The 21,750-nt window shown below is 45.5% G+C and overlaps 1 protein-coding gene across 1 annotated transcript in view; it reads left to right on the forward strand.

The window, feature by feature from the left end:
* LOC138559946 (atrial natriuretic peptide receptor 1-like) overlaps positions 1 to 21,750 on the forward strand; it is a 556,750-nt gene that overhangs the window by 53,556 nt on the left and 481,444 nt on the right. Inside the window, exons 3-4 of the mRNA XM_069642743.1 lie at positions 12,138 to 12,186; positions 12,279 to 12,380. Coding sequence (XP_069498844.1) covers positions 12,138 to 12,186; positions 12,279 to 12,380 — 151 coding nt within the window. The remainder of the gene's footprint in view (positions 1 to 12,137; positions 12,187 to 12,278; positions 12,381 to 21,750) is intronic.

Here is a 21,750-nt window from a genome sequence, read left to right on the forward strand (position 1 = left end):
TCATACCCGAAGGAGATATCCAGGAATGCGAGGTTCAGGCTAATCCAACTTAATATCCTCTATAGAACCTACATGACCCCACACAGGATAGCCATATTCTCCGACAAGGTCGCCCCGACCTGCCCATGGTGCACTTCCGATCGTGCCGACATGATCCACATGTTCTGGTCCTGCCCTAAAGCACAGAAACTCTGGTCCGCCGCTGAACGGACCTGCAGGAGGGCCGGGCTGGAGATATACGAATGGACACCTAAGGAATGCCTCCTGGGCACCCATCCGAGGCTGAGTAAAACCAAACACTTGGTGAAGTTTATGGACATCGCATGTGTGCTCGCGAAGAGAACAATCGCCATGGCCTGGAAATCCCCGACTGGCCCCAGGTATGAACCCTGGATTAAGGAGATGCTAAGATGGACGGCAGCCGAAACCAGAGCGTGGGAAGAAGGGAATAGTCGAGGCGGAGAAGACCCGAGCACCACACTGGAGGCCTGGAAGGCCCTCCTGAGAGACTTGATTTTCTCAACGAGCCACAAACCCCCTTGAATCCACCCCTCCGAACTTTCTATGCAAGCTCGACCGAGAATCTGCGAAATTAAACTCACACTCCCCCCCACACCACGCCCCACTAACTCCAGCCAGACCCCACCAGACCCGAGACGAGGGTTCGAACAGGAACCAAGGAGCCCAACAACTCAGAGGACACATGTACAGTTAGTGTTACTATTGTTGTTTATCAGTTGTTTAATCTTACCAATGCTCAATACTGCATATATGTTATATACCAGGTGACTCAACCCTCACCATGTACATGATGTTTCTAATGCACATATATACATAAATGCCAATAAAAATATTTTAAAATAAAATGATGTGAGTAGTGCCAACTTAAGGGAGCACTTGAACTTTTGAGATGCAAAGCCAGCAAATTGCATGAGTATCAATATCTGCCAACAGAGAAAATATTATCACTAAACAAAAGCCTATACTCTTACCTTCACCAGCGCTTGCTGCAACGGTGTCTCTGCTTTCTTCCTACATCACATGTAGATGCTCATAGCATGCAGTGAGAAGATGCACGTGTGCGCAAAGTCTTGCCCTGTATGTTTAGATCTGCTTGCATGCATCACTCCGCTGCCCACTTCTCCGAGCTCGAGGATGCTGATAGTGGGACACGTGTTTCGTCACACCAGTGGCGTCTGAGTCCTGAGTAGGCAGGCCATCTACATCACTTGTGTGCAGGGCAGAAGAGCTGGGCAATGCCAGCTGCAGCATCGGGTACAAGGAAACATGAGGTGCCATCACCTATGGGACTGCCACTTACTGAAACATATGTACACAGAGGAGCTTGTTTTAGAAAAACATGTAAATTGGTGGCAGGGTACCGCTTACATTTACACTTACGTACAAACGGCCCCTACAGGCAATTGTCATCTTTTGCTGGAGGTATAAAACAGTGACCGGAGAGCCTTTATAGCTCCCCTTTGTACTGCGAAGCGCAGAGTGAGTAAACATCACCTGCCACAATGCATGGCAGGCAGCGTTTACAATAGATTATTGCAGAATCCGCCTGCTTTTTGATGTTGTAAAAAGCGGGCATATTCCACAGGAATCCATTGTGTTAAGTACTTGACTCCCTTACATCCTCCCTCCATGCCTTCAAAAAACGAAAAAAGCCCAGAGCACGAATGAAGGTATAAAGGCAGCTCTAAAACATTTATGCCTGTCCTTAGCGCCTTATTTATGTCCGTGGACTTGGAAAACGAGACCCAACGTGTTGTAAAAAACGTGCAATTTTGTTGTCAAAATTATTTCAGGAGAATCACCACAGCTTGTCCTGGGCAATGCTGCAGGGCCGCCCAAAGCGAGGCAGGGTAACTACTGGTACCATCCGGCAAGCCTGGGAGAGGGGCAGCTCTCCTCTTCCCCACAACACAGAGACACGCAGTCTCTCCTCACTACAAAGCACAGGAAGGGTGAGGTGTGAGCAACACCTCACCCTTCCACAAAGCAACAGGGTGCTAAGCACCATGAGGAAACCAGCAGCAGGCAGGAAGGAGTACAAAGACCTACCCTCCCCCTCAGGGGGCCAGACAGTTGGCTACTGCCAGCCTGGGGGCTGGGCCAGCCCCCACAGCTACACATCAAAGACTCAGGGCGACCCCTGGGTCTTATATAAGAACTCCACAGCTCACAGAACAATACAAACTGTCTGTGGATCCTGAACGGGGACCCAAACAGTCAGGAGGTTCGCTGTTCACTCAGCGTCTTCCACTCTTTCTTCTTTTCTTCTTAGGAAGTGCTGTTTGCTTGGCATTTTCCCTTCTAACAAAAGTTCACTGCATCTGCAGCGTCTTTTTTCTTTCTGAACATCGTCCTGTTCGAAAAAGGCTGACCCCTGAGCATGAGAGCGTCAAAATTGAAGTACAAAGGGAGTCCCAGCAGGATCACACAGCAAACCAGAAAGCAGCCATCGGGTGCGGCTGAACGAGTGGAAGAAAAACAAACAAGGCAGCCCGGCGCAGGCGGCGTGTCAATTTCACCTTATCAAGTAAGTGAGCCCCTGGGCCGGTTGCGAGGCGAACAGTGTAGAATCTAATGGAAACATCCCTTTGGCAGCTGGCCAAACAAGGAGCTTGCTGCAGACATCGACCCCGCATTTCTTTTCTAGCTGCGCAAGAACAAAAGGATTAATTTTAAACATGTACTTTATGAGTCGGACAAGCGCAGGGGAATTATTTATGTAAAAAGTACATTGAGAAGCTATTTGACAAATACATCACATGCTTTACATTGCCCGGCTTTATCGAGGTCACCTCATGCAAAAGCGTATTAAACTAATTGACAAATACATCACAAGCTTTACATTGTCCTGCTCTATCGAGCTCACCCATGCAAAAGCCTATTTCAGCTCACGAAAATGAGGGATGACAGAGTGGCGTAAAGCCAAGCAAACAGGGGCCGAGATCACGGGGTTGTGAGTTTGGATCCTCGAAAGTAAAAAGCACTTGCGGACCCACATGTCATGCTGCAATAAGCCTTTTAGGCGTGCGCAAAGTAAGGGGCAAATAAAAATTGACAGTTATATCTGCCAGGTTAATGAGCATACAAAAGCGCAGATAGATGCATTTTTCTAAACAGTCGGCACAGAGAACATAGATTTGGAACCTATACAGGCACAGCATTAGCAGTTACCCAAAACGGGCAACAACATAACAAATTTTGTTCATATATTTTCATTTGCATGGGGCAACAAGCCAATTGTGAATAGATTGTTCATTTTTACAGCAAAGACAGCTGTGCATTACACAAAATACAGAGGGGAAAAAAGTATTTTCATTCAGAAACCCAAATCACCTCACCTGCTAGCAGCAATTGAGGCAGCTGAACATTGTGGCTGGGCCTGGGTCAGAGAAAACATGTATGGCCTACCAAAAGAAGGGGTGCCCATGCCACCCGGCCAGGAGGACGACCCACCACCACCAAAGAAAAGGAAGTCAACAGAGGGCAGGTGAAAAGGTAACAAAAACAAAAAACTGTCAAAATGATGCGAAAACATGAGTGAAATGCAACAATTATTGCTCAAATTTAGGGGTAAACAACAACTCCCTCCAGGCGGGACCGGGCCTACAAAACTCCAACATACCCCTGGAACCCGACATCATTGCAAATCCCCTGCAACTCGCAACAATACCAACACCAATTCCAATTTTACCCACCATCACCAAGACAAGCAATACCACATAATGAAACACGGCAAGCCTGAGGGACTGCAAGCAGCAAGCCAAACGAAGTTGAATGCTTCGAATGCAAGGATGAAAGAAGCACACGCCCGCACGAATAAAAAATGAGCTTCCCAAGGGCGCATCAGTTAGAGAGTAAAGAGAAACATTTCCCATGTCTCTCAGAAATTAAACACAGTGAAAGCTCTGAATAACACCCTCATATGGGGTGCAGCATATCAGTTACCAGCCGGGTGACAAACATGTTTCTGATCTCCGATCAGATAAGCGCAGTGAGTAGAGCGCTCATGGACATCAGTACAGAACGCTTGGTTGCAGTTTCAAATCCTGGCAGGGTACATAAATGCAAATACTGTTTAATATTTGCCCTGGCCCCCACCGCCCCAGAGCAAGCTGGTGAGGGGCAACGTCCATAAATAACAAGCGCGCCTGTTTTTATGTGGGGAAAAATAGCAGCAACAGACGCCACATACAGAGTAGCGCACAAGATTCACTACAAAAGGGGGCAACACCGGCTACAATGCGCCCCATTTGAGAAAGCTGGAAGCATGACCAGTAGCGGCAACCCAAACCTTTCATCTAAAAGAGCTAGGAGGTTGCCCAAAAACGCAACAGTCAGACCAGGGGTCGATCAGTAACAAAATGCAGGTGGCAAGCCACCCACAGACAAAGAGAAGCAAAATTGACAGAGGAAGTGCAAATCCGATATTCAAACCGAGAATAATCACACACGGATCATGTTTTCTTACACAAGCACTACAAATCAGTGTAACCAGCCATGAGACAAGTTTATATCTACAACCCAGTACCCTGATACGGGGCACAGTAAGGTGTGGAACATGCCACCCAACAACAGGGGTAGGCCAAGGACAGCAGGCAACAAGCCAAATTACCAACAAACACAGCAGTTTCTCGAATTGCCAAAGTGTTGCAGCACAGTCAGCGCCTAAGACACAAGCCTCCCTCATAACACAGGAAGTTTGAGGGTAGAGCAAGGGACATGACAATACCTTGGACCCCAGGAACGAATTGTGAAACCACCCGTACAAAAGCCAGCATAAGCACTAAAATATTGTACACCTCGGACAGAGCATACTGGTGCATTTTGAAGCCTGGCAGAAACAACACACAAGCCAATGTGTATCAGCATCAGCCTGAATCAAAGGCCATAAAAAAGAGAACCTGTTGAAAGGGATCTCCAACTAAATACAGCTATCTAAAACGGAGCTTGCCAAATATTTCTGTGTACGCAGAATAAACGCAGAACCCTGAAACGGGGTCCAAAACAACACACAAATAAGGAAAACCTATACTCAGGGGACCCAGTTGCAACTGAAGTAGTGCAACAGATCAAGACCACAGGCACGGAAGGGGGCAACAACAATACGGCAAAAGAACACAGAAGCATTCAGGACATCGGGGGCTAGCGGTAAGGTGCCAGGTGAAGAAGGGGCGATGACACCAAAGTCACCATGGCAAGGTAAGTAAGATAGCAACCCCACAGGGCACCAGCAGACACAGATTCTGCACACCCACCAATGGTCATCCAACCAGCCAGGCTCCCCAAAGACACACACATGCAGACGAACAGCGAGCCAGCCCCACAAACAGTTAAAAGAGCGGAAACAAACAGCTAGGACAGGATAGATAACCTAACAGTCAGGTAACATAGCAAGCAGAGCGTTTTGCAGCTTACAACTAGCACCAGAGGGTGGTTCCAGAGCCCAGCCCAGCCCATACCAAACACAGCCCAACATCCTCCAAAAATCAAAAGATGTATCCGTCTAATATGGCAAACCCGCACAGAAAAACAGAGCCAGGGCCATTTAGCACAACTATGGCCACATCTTAAGGGCAATAATAAATACGCATAACCAGAGTGAGAGCCGAACGATTACAACAAAAACCCAGAAACTAAGGCAGCAACAAACGAGAAGGGTTCCAGACCATCAGGACCTCCTGCAACGTGCAGGTAGTAGTGAAGCGGATGACCTGTTTCCCCAGCGGCTTGAGGTGGCCGAGATTGGAGCAGAAACAGCAGCAACACAGGTAACAGGACAAACAAGCACAAACCAGGGGCCAGAATAAAAACCCAGGCTTGCCGCTAAGGGAAAGGCAACAGATAGAGGATATATTTCCAAAATATAGTCACACCCTCCAAAACGGTACAGCGAGTCAGATAGCGCAGCAAGTAGAGCGTGCACTTTGACATCAGGGCAGAGACAGATGACGCAGGGTCGAACCCGGGGAGGGCCGAACTCAGCCTTTCATTGTCACCAAGGTTGATAAATGAGCACCACACACCGTGGGAAATTAGCAGGATTCAGATTCCTGAGGGAATGTAGTGCATATAAATAACAAAAACAAAACATGTGATGCATGTGTTTCCAGAACGGAATAGCGAAGGAAAACAAAAGAGGTAGCAGAACATACAAGAGAAAAAGGTGTATGTTGTAAGACACAAGGAAAGACCATTAACTCATGGGTAGCATCACAAGTCAGGCTGACAGTACATCAAGATGCCAGAGAATAAGGTGGCACAGCCTATCGGGCAGCAAAAATACACAGAGGAAAACAAAAGCGAGAAATAGAAGAAAGCAAAAATCCAAGCAACCGAGGGCTGAGGCCTGAAAACTGCAAGTAGCACTGAACCCAAGAACTGGTTCTACAAAAATAATAAGCAGTGGAGAATAAACACCACACAACAAAACAGGCCAACACCCGAGGGCCAAGGCCAAAGTGCTGCAAGTAGCACGGAATCTGAAAACAGGTTCAACGAAATCAGGATGCAGTGGGGAAAAACCATCACACAGCACAACAGCCCAACGCCAGAAGGCCGGTGTCAGGGTGCGATTAATAGCACCTAACCTGAAAATGGTTTCAAACTAAACTAATAAGCAGTGTGGAAGGAACACCACACAGCACAACAGGCCAACACCTGACGGCGGGGGCCAGAGTGCTACAAGCAAACACGGAACTGGGAAACAGGTTCAACAAAATTAAAAAGCAGTGGGGAAAAATCCCCACATAGCACAATACAACAGACACCCGAGGGTGAGGGCCACAGAGCTACGGAGCTTAAAGGCAGGTACAAAGCAATCTTTTGTTAACAAATAAGAGTATAACATGGGTGGACCGTCCCTTAGAAAACCTGGGAAATTCCACAATGGTTACCAAGCCTCAGGGCACAGGGGAGAGTTACCCACACATATAAGATAAAGGTGCCTCAACCGTTGGAAACACGTCTCAGGGTCCAATTTGAACAATTATTTCCAGGGCTCCCCAACCCCTGTTCACAAATCCACCCCGGGTGGACAAAACACCTCACAGCACAGACAAACAGGCTAAACGCTGCAAAGGCCAAGCCCTCGCTTCTAAAAAGCGATTGAAAACTCAATAAAAGTTTTTTAAAGATAAATAATCAGGCCAACGCCACAAAGGGCTGGGGCCACGCTTCTAGAAGCCCAAAAGGTGAATTTTTTAATAGATAAACAGGCCAACACCACAAAGGGCCGGGGCCACGCTTCCAGAAGCCCAAAACTATAATGTTATTTATAGATACACAGGCCAAGGCACCCACAAAGGCCGGGGCCAGTAAGCAGCCAAGCTAGCAGATCACTTAAACTGTTTGGACGTATGAGCAAAACACTCGAAATCAGGGGAACCAAGCAGGGCTCCCCAGAAACATGTACAAACACTAGCATAAATTGGGAATCGAAGTATAAAAACAGAGACAGCTTATGGGCCATAAGGCTCCCCCAAACTGGGCTATATTTAGCACTGCACAGGCATGATAAAAGGAATAGCCAAACTAAGGGGAACAGACAAGGCAGCTAGGACAAAGCAAGCAACAACTTTTGGGGGAAACCTGGAAAGCCGGTAACCCATCCAAGGTGTGGCGGCACGGGCCAGAGGGGGTAACCTAAGGACCCGGTGCCCAAAAGTATGATATTATTAGGATATGGATTATTGTTATTGTTTCCATAACCATATCTGTAACAAAAAAAATCCTACAGCCTTTTATTGCCAACACTTGACAAACGTGTGGTCTAACCTTTCTCTGGGGAGGGAAAGGGTTCGGGCAGCTCACAACCACCGTTACGAAAAGCACTAAGGTAAGTGGCGTGCATATGGGTCCAGTATTTATATTCCATTTTAACTCATTAACCCTGAGGTACTTCAAATATTCAAAATGTCCCTCGGTGACCTGCTTGCCCTATACTCCTCTTCAAACGCTTGCATTCTGGACAAGCCAGGGAGGGAAGTCACAGGGAGGAAGGTAGACAGTCCTGCGTAGGCCGCGATAGCTGAAAAAGACCACATGCTCCAAACTCCGGACCTGCTACTTGATAGATTCATAAATGTTTGATGAGGTGAAAGAAAAGCAAAGGGCTTTTATGTGCTACATGCGGCCAGAGGTTGGCGCTAGGTTGGAGATGAGAGGGAAGAGCACTGCCTCGAGTTCACCAAGCCTAGTGTCCTGCCTGACCCTTATCCCGCAGGTACTGGGCGTGCCTCACCTCTTAACTCCGATGGAGTGGTGCCTTATAAATGTCTTTCACCCACTCAATCACAACTCACGCTGGTGCCGGAAGTGGGCTGTCGCCTCTGTGCACTAGACTCTATGACTGCTGCGAATCAAGATGTACAGTTTAAAGGAGCATAGAGATGGCAATATAATGGCCATACAGGAGTCCTGGAAAATATGAAAATGTAATAACGAGAAATCATGACCAATTGCAGGCAGTAAAATGTATCAGTTATTCCCCAAATGAGATAAAAACAGACGTAACCAGCTACTAAGGAATCTTACTAGCAACAAATACACAACAAAGGGACTTTTGCTATTCTCTGAGTCACATCTGCGTGAGTAAAAATGTCTTTAGAAAATACAATGCAACACAATATAACGTTAATGTCGCTCTATAAAAAAGGGCTTATCACTATTTCCCTTCGTTGGAGGAAACTAATGAATGAGATTCTGAAATTAAATACTGACCTTAATAATAGAAAAAAATACTAGTATAAATAAAAAGTCAAGAAGTCAAATTCTTATTGGAAATTATGAATTGTTCTTTTCCATAAGTAAAGCAAAAGGGTATACCTCACCATGCGCATACACGTGTGATGGTATGCAACATCACGGGATAAAAAAATTGGTGAAGCCCACACTTATGTCATGAGAATAGTCTATATGTTGCGATGTATTCCTCGCCATCCACTGATCAGTGGCTCTCTTCCCATCCCACTTATGGACTCAGGATTGGCCCCATGGACTATTGTGCAGTAAACAAATACAAATGCAGAAAATACAAGTCTACGCATGTATGTGAACTTAAGTCCCCTTCATCCACCTGCACACGCTTGTTGTGAGTACTGAAGGGGTCTCAGTCTCGTCTCAGTATCATCTCTCTGCTCAGAATCTGGATGTCTATGTGGGAGACCCCTGGTCTCCACCCCTGTGTGTTCTGTGGTGGCCAAGATATTGATCTTCTCACCAAGCCTAATTTACCTTCATCTTTAGCTTTCTGGGGAGGTCTGGGTGCTAAGCGTGGCATCTACATTAACCAGTATTAACCAGTATTAACCAGTGTTAACTAGTGTTAACCAATATTAACCGGTTTGTCGAAGGTTCTATGTTGTTTCATACGGTTATTTTTTCAATTCATTTTTTTTGTTGAAAAAACTAATTGAAACTATGTTTTTATATTTGGGGGTGTTTCTCCCCCAAGTCACATATTATTTAGTCCCTATTTCCACCACACTTTATATGCCTTGCCACCCCCCTCTCCCCTCCTTATTGTCTTAGATGAATTTTTTCATTGAAGCATTTTCGGCAAAACACTAATCAAAAAATATACTGGCGATAAAACAACTGGATTGCACCTCCCCTCTAGCCCAGGCTTACAGCAGCTGCCATTCAAGACCTGGGTTCAGTCTGTGCTAGGCTGTTCAACCTGCAACGCTGACAATCCACGCGTTTAGAATGTATTTGCAATGTGTGCTTGGCACCCATGAAACCCATAGAAAGACCTTGGCATTCCATGATATTTCCTGGCCAAGGAAAGCTTGAACAGGCAGTTTAGCAGACTCGTCTAGCTTCTAAGCGTCAATTGAACCCACGTTACACACCATTATTGTATTTATTTATTTATATATTTATAACACGCCAAAGCCTGCAAGCATCAGGGTGCGAACAAAAACACGCAGACTGGATGGAAACAGGACGAGAATGAATGACACATGTGCCAGAAAAAGAGAGGAGGAAAATCACAAGCTCAAGTGCTATTTGAAGAGAGCGATTTTAAGCTGTTTCCTGAAGTCTAGGAAGTTGCTTTCAAGTCTGAGGTGGCGAGGTAGCTCATTCCATCTTGAAATTGCTTTGGAAGAGAAAGCTCTGCCTAAACCCATGACTTTTTTAGGGAGGCCAACTTCTAGAAGTCCCTGGTTTTCTTATCTAAGGCTCTGGCTGGGTTCATACAGTTTAAATTCCTGTTTTAGGTAAGCGGGGGCTGTTCCAGATAAACAACGGTGGACCAGTGTCAGGGATTTAAAGGTGATGCGTTCCTCCATTGCTAGCCAATGGAGGTCCTTTCTATCACTCGTAATATGTTCTCTTCTGTTTGTTATTGTTCGTCATTGTTTAATGCATTTACTGCTTGCTCCCAAGAGAAGAGCATTTCCATAGTCGAGGCATGACAGAATAGTAGTCCGAGCTATCGTGGCACTATTCTGTTTACTCAGCAGAGGCCTAATGCGGCACAGGAGCCTTTGATAATATTGGCAGTTACGCTTGAGATAGGATATTTGGGCTTCTGCATTGCCTTGATCCCATGTCCCTGAGCTATTCTCCTGGCCTCTGAATGCTCTCCTTGCATCGCTTCTCCCCCATCCCTGAGCTATCCTCCCGGGCCTCTGAACGCTCTCCCCGCATTTCTGACACTCCCCCGTCCCTGAGCTATCCTCCTTGCCTCTGAACGCTCTCCCCGCATCTCTGACACTACCCCGTACCTGAGCTATCCGCACGCCCTCTGAACGCTCTCCCCGCATCTCTGACAAACCCCCGTCCCTGAGCTATCCTCTCGGCCGGTGAATGCTCTCCCTGCATCTCTGCAACTCCTCCGTCCCTGAGCTATCTGCCCGGCCTCTGAACGCTCTCCCTGCATCTCTGCCACTCCCCGTCCCTGAGATATCCTCCCGGCCTCTGAACACTCTCCCTGCATCTCTTTCACTCCCCCGTCCCTGAGCTATCCTCCCGGCCTCTGAACGCTCTCCCTGCATCTCTGCCACTCCCCCGTCCCTGAGCTATCCTCACGGCCTCTGAACGCTCTCCCTGCATCTCTGCCACTCCCCCGTCCCTGAGCTATCCTCCCGGCCTCTGAACGCTCTCCCTGAATCTCTGTCACTCCCCCTTCACTGATGTCCCTTTGTAAGGTGCTTGAAACTCTTTTGTTTCCAGAAGTAGTTCTCAACTCGATTGGGTGTTTGTCTTAGTGCCGAGCAAATTAGATCCCCTGTTTGTGCTAGTCCTATGTCCAGCTTTAGATTTGAAAAACTCCTGATTTTGGTTTTGTCTGTGTCTCATCATGTAGTCATGAAGTGCAGATCATATGTACTTCAGACAGGTGTACACTTTATGAATACTTACAATAAAATGGAAGTTCTTCCAAGTTCTGCCAAATTCAAGAGACAGCTCAGATTCCTGGCACATATAATGCCCCTCCTCTGGCAGGCGTGCAATGGGGGTCACCAAGCCAGCCAGGTAGCGAGTTGCTTTATTCCCACACTTCCAAGACCATCTTTTTTTTAAATGTAAATGTATTAAGATTTTCACGAATGCATTTAAAACAAATATCTCCCATATTGCAAACTGAACATTATCCAACAGTCAGAAGGAATAACTATACCCTTCAAGTTAGATAAAGGACAACACAATATTATGACCTACCTAATAATTCCTAATTTGTAAAACATTCTAATACATTTTAGTATCCAATTCATAAAGATATTCATACATGTATTGGCCAATGCCGTAGCAGTGTTATATCCAATTGGGGGAGACAAGACAACACTTATAATGATTAAGTAACGAATGATGAGGGAAGGGTAGCAGGTGCATCTTAAGCCAAGTTGAGTAGACTCCACTATATGGTTCCATAGCAAAGAAGTAAGCATTCAAAACACTCAGCATACATTGAATTGAAAGAGTTCCAAATCCTGACCCTCTTAAGGTCATACTTAACCAGGTATCCCCTGCATTATCCTGTCACCCCAACCTCCACGCCAATGGCTGATGCAAGAGTGGGCAGGCCATGTATTATATATATGCATGTGTGCAAGCCGGAAGCGGATGAGTGAGTAACTCATGCACAATCTCTTGCTCTGTTTTGTCTTCAGCTATGCAACGATTCTCGTGGAAATTGCCAGCCGCTCGGATCCTTTTGAGGTAAGTTCGCAGTGTATTATTTTATATGGACATTTGATTTGCAAAATGTGCTTGCACAGTCAAGTAATATTGATGCTCTGTTTTACACTCAGGGGCACATCAATCTGAAAGATGAGAACTGGTGTCCTCCTCTCCCAGACCTGGCACTTGCAAAGGTGGATGAGTACTGCCCCAACAAGGCGGATTATGCAGAGGTAAGTCGCGCAGAGGCGCGCGCCAAGTTCTGAAGTAGACGTGAATTATTTTTTCAAAAATCATCTCTGATTGAACATGGTATTATTATTATTATAATTATTATTATTATTATTATTATTATTACTAATGTATTTATTGAGCACGAACCTAGCTTGGGGGAAGTGTGTCCTGTTTTACAATTATAGGGGGTAGAACAAGGTTCGGGAGAAGAGAAACAAGGGAGTGCGGATCTCACAATAGGCAAGGGCGGGAGTGCGGGCAAGTAACCATGGGAGGAAACAGTGGGGATCAGATCCCTCAGTCTCAGGTAGAATGACTTATTGTTTTCATCCCAAACATTTTGAGGGCAGGTGAAAAGCCTCCTTATGCAGATGCTTATGCTGACCTTCACTGTAAATTGAATGTAAACCAGCACAGCTTTAGTTATTTCCTCGGAAAACTGATTTGACCCGCTGAAAATACAGTAGACATGGTGACATTGCATTGCGATCTTTTTCTTTAACAAATGACTGACACCATACATGGGATATGAAGGCACGTCTAAATGATTATCTCTTTTCCTGCGGATGAGCTGAATAGCCAAATAGGCAGAAGGAAAACATTACTGAAAAATAAGCCCATTGCTCGAAGTGAGATTTTCGGGGGTCAACATTCTGGGAGAGATGCTGGCCGGCAACCCCCAACCCCAAATCTCCTAGCAGTGGATGGGAAGAGTTGTCTCGATTTAGCACTGCATTCAACATGTAGGGAGGGGTCCGATTCCCAAATCTTTTGTTCATGCTAGTGATGGCATCTGCGATTGCACTCCCTTCACCTGCGATTGCACTCCCTTCACCTGTGTTAATACATGTTTTGACTGACCATACAGAGCAGCTGAATGTACACATCAAAGACGCACACATTTCTAGGCCCCTTTTCTCTTTATGTGCATACTTGTGAAAGCATGCAGTGAAGGGAGCATTTCTGTGCATTGGGGAATGAATGCCACATTCACATATTGGATGGGCTTTGGAATTCACACAAACCCAAAGCATCTGCCCTGTGCTTGCTTGGAAAATGCACGGGTGGGGGGGACGGGGAGGGGGTGAACAATACATTATAGGATCATTTCTGGCCATTTCATGCCTCTTTTTAATTGGTCTGAATCACTGCTGCCCCACATGGATTTCTATTCCTCAAATAGGCTAAAAAATAAATAATGGGCACTGTAAAATGTGCTTTCTGCACCCTGACCCTGACCTAAGCTCCTGGCACTAAGGTATTTAAGGGATCTGGCCATCATGTTCGCTGGCATGCAACCTGCGACTGAATGCCATTTTTGGATTTCCCCCATGCAAAATGATGGAGATTTTCTCTTCCTGAAAGTGTCCTCTGCTAAAGAGAGCACCCTTTCCAATGCTCTATCCTGAAAAGTGCAGTGAACACATGGCTTTACTGACAAACCAACAGCTGCAATGTAAATAGACCAGATAAAGAGTCACATGTACCTTCCTAAAAATACTTCCAACAGTCATGGGCTGCCTTTAAAAGTACTGCCACCCATGTTCATACTACCCTTAACTGGATATCCTCATTTTTCTGCGGAAAGTGTTTCTGTTAAAAATACATATTAAGCAATATGTATTTAGATATAGTGGAATATGAGAACATTTAGTTACATTACCAAAACCTAATCTGATGTCATATATTCTATCCACTTGTTTTCCATGGTGTCCTGTAGTTCCAGACCCATTTGGGTATTTGTATATGCCCTCAGTGTATCACACACAAGTAGTGCCACCTTTTCTGGTAGAGCGGGGCATGCCTGGCCTTGCGATGGGGGGTTAGGGGGAAGAGCTCAGAGCTTCAAAGGGGACTCTGCAACGCAATTGGCAAGTCAAACTAAGAAGATAATTACAGGGGTCCATTTGATCAGAGGCAGATAGGGGGGAAGGGAAGGGCAGTAAAGCTAGGAGAGAACAGACGAACGGTATTAGTGGCCAGCCATCTTGAAAATGATCAAGCCCCACTTCCGTCTTGAGACCCTCCTAATGTCCTGCAGACAAGGAACTCTGGCATATGGCATCACAAGGAATACCCTTTGTTGAAACAGCCAGGATTGTCCCCTTTAAGAAGGCATGAAGTGGCCCCATCCGTTATGGTAAAATGACTGGATAACGGAGTGAGTGCTTCCCCCTTAATTGAATCATCTTTGAGACCATCTTGGAGGAATGACCTTTCGCAGTCATCTTCGAGATTCACCCTGGACCCATCCTGAAGCAACTTGAGGATTTCACTGTAAATCTGCCAGTGTAAGGCTGCCCGAAATCCCATCCATTGCGTGAAGACAAGTACCCCCAAGCAGAATGCACACTCTATCCCTAACCGCTTCTGGGAAACAATTGAGGCGACCTGCTGGAGGAACACTTGACTTCTGTTGGACACTGAGACCCAGAACTCTGCCTGCTGAAGTGCCAACCCAGAAGGTGTCCCTGGCAACCTTGCGGGCTGGGAAGGGCAGAGGATAGGCTCACCTGACCTCATTGATCCAGTGGAGGGCCCCTCGGCACTACAAGGACGAAAAGAAGCTGCCTTTGGCACTCTCTGGAATTTTGAGTCATGTTGAGTACTACTAGCTCTTTTGAACCACTACTGAGACAGATGTCGATACATCGAGTGCCTTGCACTGACTGATTGGCGCTTCAAAGTGACTCAATGCCATGAAACGCAAAAGCTGAATCTTTTCTCTGAACATCAGCATTCTCTGTGTTTCTGACTTTATCTGTGGAAAAGTACCCTAGTTATGTTAACACAGAGCACATGCCTCCAAATATACACCCTGTGTTCCTTACAATAAAAGGTAAGTTGGCAAATGTGGATGATAGTTTGGCTATTCAGCATGAGCATACATCATGTGTGCAGCGCCCTTCTCCCATGTCCTTCGTCACCCAAATCCTTCCCCTTAGCAATGTCCCATGTGACTTAACCACCCCCTGATGACCTTCACAACCACCCTGTGTCCCTCTCACTCAAGGCCTACTCTGCTTACCTTGATACAGTACCCACCTGATTCCCTGACGCTTGTCCCATGCTTTATGGTGTTCAACCTGATCTTCATAGATTCATACACTATCTCTTGCCCTGTGCCTTAAGTCCTTACCTCATCTGGTCCTTAGCCCCTGTCCCATCAGACATGTCACTCACCACAAGTGTCTTCACACTTGCCCCATGTCTAATGATGACACCTCACCACTAATTTGCATTGTTGTAAGAATCGTTTGTTATGCTAGGTGCTTTAGCCTGCTTTATAGGTTGTCTTGTTGGACCCCATGGAAGGCCCCTCTTGGCTTTATGGAAACAGCTAATAAAATCTCTTAAAATTGAATCATGAGCTCAAATTAAAAGCAAATCCAAAAACTAGAATAGCATAGAAGTGAAAACATTTTGGAGGGATAATTTCAGGAAAATAAAAATGGTATCAAATAGTCGACAGGCTCAGGCATAGTTATCCTTCCATTGCGGGGAATAAGACAAGTAGGTTACAGTCCAAAAGGACATAACTATATTTGTGAGCAAAAATATGATAACCTTTTTAATCAAGAATTTGGAAGTTGGATCCGTTTATAAGGCATACATTTAGGGATGGTTGCATTTTGGAAGGTCAGCAATAATTCACAAGAAGCTGTTATTGAAAATGTGCCAAAAATGCCTTTAAGACAATCACACAGAGAAGAAACCCTCCAAGCCAATCAACGACTTTCGAAATGCAATTTGCACGCACTTGTGATGCTGAAAACTGGCTTTGACACCATGTAGATAGCACCAGAATGGAACTTCATCAGGAGAGTATGCAGAACATAACCATTTATAATTATAAGAACAATATGCTGTGCTATTGATTACACCATGTTCATTTCAATTGCAAATTGTGAAATGGCCAATTGGAGGATTCCAACCTGGAAGGTATATTCACCAGATCCTGAGATTGGAAATTCAGTTTGGAAGTAGCAGTTGGGCTAGAAAGGCTTGTCCTCCCGTGATGGCTCATTTGTCAAAGGTGTGGCCCGATAATTGTACTGTGCTTTGAGCGGAGAGCCATAGAGATGGCTGTGTGGTGAAATTGATGGCAAGCGTGGAAGATCATCTTTCTAGTTGATCAAATAATGAGTGAAGTAATTTATACATTGCAGACCGCATAGGCAAGTACCCCACGGTGCTGTTGAGCTGTCGTGCAATGGTTGAAGAAGGAGCAGGATGCCCATGGGTTGGCTGACTCGCCTTCAGTCTTGGCGTCCTAGGGCCCCATTGCATGCTGGATGGATTTGGTAGTGGGAATGCCATTGCCTCCTGTGGTTTTCTTTGACATCTGCCCAATTCAAAGTTTGCCCCTGCCCCATTGGTAAAAGCAAAGATTTGGTGGAATACAGCCAGAGGTATTCGAGCAATCACACTTGCTGTATAGTTTCTTCAATTTGTGATCTATTTTCCATCCTCATAGTGATGATTGAAATGAATAATTTTCATTACTGATTTATACTACGGCTGTACTTTTTTAAAATACACAAAAATGTAAATTGTTATCCTTTTAGACATTTCATGGGAAATGGGATGACCGGGTGGTTGCCTGGGATGGCCACTTTTTCACCTCTTTTACATGTCCCCATTCAAATAGTTTTTTCCTTTATAGAAGGGAGTCATGTGCGCTTATCTTCTTGACAGGAACAAATAAACGTTTTGGAGCTTGTTACAATGGCGCTCCTGGTTATATTTGGGGAGGAACTGCGTTTGGGCCCCAATGAAGGGAAGTGATGTCATGAGGAGGAACAGTGAAGTGAGTTTAGCTGAATAATGGGAAGGAGTTGGAAACCGTCCTCAGTGGTCCGTAATTTCTTGTATGCACGAGAATCTCGTAGTGTCCATCGTTGGCCACCAAACCTCTAAACTCGAAAAGAGGCCTCTAGTGTCCTATACTATGAAGTCTGAACTACAAAGAAAGGTGGCGTGTAGAGAAAACACAAGCTTGCTGATCTGCCTTCCTGTTAGGCCATGAACTGTGACCTTTTTGTACTCTAGGTGTAAGCATTGCCATGTGCCTGCCTGCACCCTTCCATTTCACATTGACTACCACCCCCCAGGCCCTGTGGCTACTTTCCATGATAACCTCCTACACCTCCTAAGGGGCCATATCAAGATCTCCTCGAGGATCATCCTATAAGGGGACCTGAACCTCAGCCTTAATGTTCCAGACGACCCCCAAGCCAAGACACTCGCGAGGGCACTCAACCCTTGTCTTCAAACAATGTATCACTACCCCTTTGCATATAAAAGGCTGGACACTAGACTCAAACTTTCTGCCTTTCATAATCTCCAACTCTCCATGCACATGGACATACCATCATGTCATCATCTTCTCCATTCCCCGCTGCAGAAACAGAAACATATAACCATCCCTTTACCACCGGCATTAGCGCATAGCACCCGCAAGCTCACTAAAGATATCCTATTGCACTACCTAGAGGTCCCCAGCTTCAGACCCCCTTTCTTCAATGATCCCAATGTCCCAATGTCCTTGCTGACATACACGACTCCACGCTAAAGCAGGCAGTCAACTCAATAGCCCCACAAATGGCACATAGAGCGAAACCCATCCAACACTCAAACTCGTGGTATACCCCAGAGCTACTCGCACTGCAAAACAGCAAACATGCTGCCCTCAGCACTTGGCAAAAAAGCCTGTTGAATCTCTGAAACTACAATTCAACGAGATATCCACAAAATTGCAAAAGGCAAACTTCCTGGCAAAAGCCTCATCCTTTAATACTAGGATCATCAATGCAAAATCCGACTCCAGGAAAATCATCTATATATTTAGGGAACTAGAAGCCACAATCCCCAACTTTCAGTCCCTCACTAAAGACGAAGGCTGGTGCACCAGCATCCAATCGGACATGCTCATCAAAATAGACTTATTACACAGCAAAATCCAGATGAACCAGAATACCCTTAGTATCCCACTCCACACAGCCCCAACAACCACCCTGAACATTTCCATTCAAGACCTCCTCCTGTTCACCTTAGGAACATCTCAGAACCTGAAGTTCTCAGTCTTATAACCCTCAAAATGCAATGAAGATGCCTGTCCAGCTACAGTTATCAAGGACAGTGCAGCCACCTTGGTTCCCTTCCTCGCCGCCTTTATAAACGCCTCCTTCACCTCATGACTCGTCCCCCCATGCCTTAAGGAAGCTTGCGTATGACCCCTCCAAAAAAAAAAAACTTGCCCCACGTCCATCAACTTTTACAGACCCATCACAACAGTCCCCTTCCTACTAAAAATTCTTGACAAAGCAGCATATCTACAGGTTCAACACTTCCTTGAGGCAATTACATTTACAACTACGGCAATCCGGCTTCCTGGCCACAGCACCGAATCAGTATTGCTTCATTTGAAAAACCAGCTGGACAAGATTAGGGACAGAGGGAAACCGGCCCTGCTCCTCCTCCTCGACCTATCAGCCACATTTGACTTAGTGGACCACAAAACACTTTGTCACCACCTCAGTACCTTGGCTCACTTCTCACCCAGAGCCACATCATGGATTGCCTCTTTTTAGAGGGAAGAGCTATGAGGGTATTCTCAGAACAGGCATGCGCTGCCCCCACCACCATCCACTGCAGAGTTCCACAGGGCTCCTGTATCGCACCCACACTCTACAATATATTCACCAGACCACTGACATCCTGGACACTATCGACATAGCCTACACCAACTATGCCAAAGACAACCAAGTCCTCGTACCCCTCTCTGGTATCTATGAAGAAGACACAAAGGCCCTTAACGTAGCCTACTCCACCATTCAGGCCTGGAGACACTTGTGAGGGCACTCGAAACCCTTGTCTTCAAACAATCTATCACTACCCCTTCGCATATAAAAGGCTGCACATTAGACTGGATGGCGGACTTCAACTGTCTGCCTTCCATAATCTCCACCTCTCCATGCCCATGGACAGACCATCATGTCATCATCATATGAAGAAGACACAAAGGCTCTTAACGCAGCCTACTCCACCATTCAGGCCTGGATGGCAGCCAACTGGCTTTGCCTCAATGGAGACATAACAGAAATCCTTCTGGTAGGGTCCTTGGAGACATTACATAATCTCAACATTCAATACACTGCCTTCACCATAGATGACATACATATTGTGGGATGTATTTACCCAGGCATCCGAGCCCTACCTCAAAACTGTGCAGTACTGACATGGAAAACATCATGATGGCCAGAGCTTCCCAGAAAATGCACAGGGAAATGCATGAAGAATAGGCTGCCACTCATTTTTGCCGATGTTGTGGGCACAGAAGGACACTGCCTAAAACCACCATTGGACTACCCACACAGTAGTCTGAAACCATTGGGAGTGGCAATGCTGATTGCCAAAAGCAAACCCATAACTGTTGGGAATTCATTTTCTTAAATCCCAAAAAGGGGTGCAGTACCAGTACTCACCACTATCCAAAAGCCGGCGTTTTAAAACCACCAGATTTTGTAGAAAACTGAATAAATGAACCCAAAACAGGCCAAGGAAAGACGTACTGAGAGGTGGATCCAATGTAAAGTTATATTCTGAAGTGACTTGAAGGTTTATAACAAGACTGGCTGAGCTGTGGATTTCAGCAGTTTAAGTAAATTTGGACTGAAAGACATTAAAAATCTCAATGTTTAAGAGAAATGAGTGACCTACTTTTGAGTGTCACATAGGTTGCAATTGTTTAAATGTCATAGTTTTAAACTTAGAATCAGCATTCTAGCTGCATATGTGAAATTGTTAGTTTATTTGAATGCAGAAACTGGGGAACATAAATGACATGTAGCTAAAAACTGGCTTAAAGAGATTCCAATTTTGCCTGGCAACTACCCCCATCAGGAGTGAAACTTGAGTCACAGCTGTGTTCCCAGGCCTAGCTGCCCTTTTGCTGCTCACACCAAAAGGGATATGACACTTCCCTGATTGAATTACCTGGGCTCTGCAGGAAATTGAACAAAGCCCTGTCTTGACTCAGGCAAATGTTTTATGGCGGGAGTCGTAAATGGAGATTTCTCCTGGAAGCACAGGGGAGGGGCACTGCCTGTGAGAGCAAGCTGGCTTGGCAGAACTGGAAAAACCAGAAATCCAACCTTGTGCTGGAGGAAAACCACACCCCTTGGGGGCCAGAACATAACTCTAAAAAGATGAATAACTCATAGAGCGGACATGTGAAAATTTTATAAATGATACCATAATTCTTGTGATTTTTCTGCCCACATTTTAAGACGTGCTAGGACCCGGTGGTATGTTCAGGGGGGTTTTAGCGGAAAAGAGGATATTACTCAAAATGGGTGCATGTGAAAAATCTGACACTTCATCAACTAATGTCCATACTCCTTGCGCACATGTGTGTAAATTTGGTTTAATGTCTGATATTGCAAACCAGTTAAAAAGTGCAAAATATTGCCATTTCTGAATGCAAGCTCTCAGGAAGAGCAGAGTTTGAACATGGTATACCTCCTGTAATGCATGATGGGTGCATATGATTTTAAAACAATATGTACCTCTGCAAATATGTATTTGGTTCAAATCTAGATTTGTGTGCAAGTTGACAGGAGGAGTGGACTTTCTGCAGGCTGTAAAATGACATCACTCTGACACAACTTAGCTCCCCCAATCAGGGGAGAAATGAAAGCTTGGCCAATGATAAGTGGAGAGGGGCTGGCTAGTGATGCTGCTCACACACACCCATTTTAAAAACACATAAAATCAGACAGACAGGACAGATAGGGTCCTTCAAATCCATTTGCAGCTGGAAGCTCTGCCGGGAAAATCCATACTTTACCTCCATCAACCTTCAGAGAGCCAACATAGAGACTTCAAATCCATCAGGCCAGACCAGACCAGCAGAGTAGAGCTGACCTGTTAGCAGAACCAGAGAGAGAGCAGACCCAGATCACTGTGAAGTGCAGAGACCAGAGTCCCGTCTAAAACCTGACCAGATCCGTGGCGTGGCCCATTTAACTCAAGAATATAGTGTGAGTACCTAGAAAACTGTGCAGAACCAATCTCTTAGTTAAAATAATATAATCAATTCTATTTTAATCTAAGTAGAACTGCCTCCTAACTGTCACCTGTCATTTGTAAAGCTGTCACTTGTCATTTTCTAGTTGCAAGCTGCACTTGTCTTTTTGAACTTTAAAATTTCAAATCTGAAAAACGACCTTTATTTAATCGCTCATATCTCCGTGACCGTTTGTGCTAGAGACTTGCAGTAACTTTCATCTGGAAGCTGAGATCCTAGGCTTTCCTAGGACCCCAAAATGATAGTGATAGTCCTTGTAGTTCCTCTGTAATCGCGCT

The sequence above is a fragment of the Ambystoma mexicanum genome, chromosome 1q, assembly GCF_040938575.1.
Source record: "Ambystoma mexicanum isolate Mex_15411 chromosome 1q, UKY_AmexF1_1, whole genome shotgun sequence".
NCBI lineage: Eukaryota > Metazoa > Chordata > Amphibia > Caudata > Ambystomatidae > Ambystoma > Ambystoma mexicanum.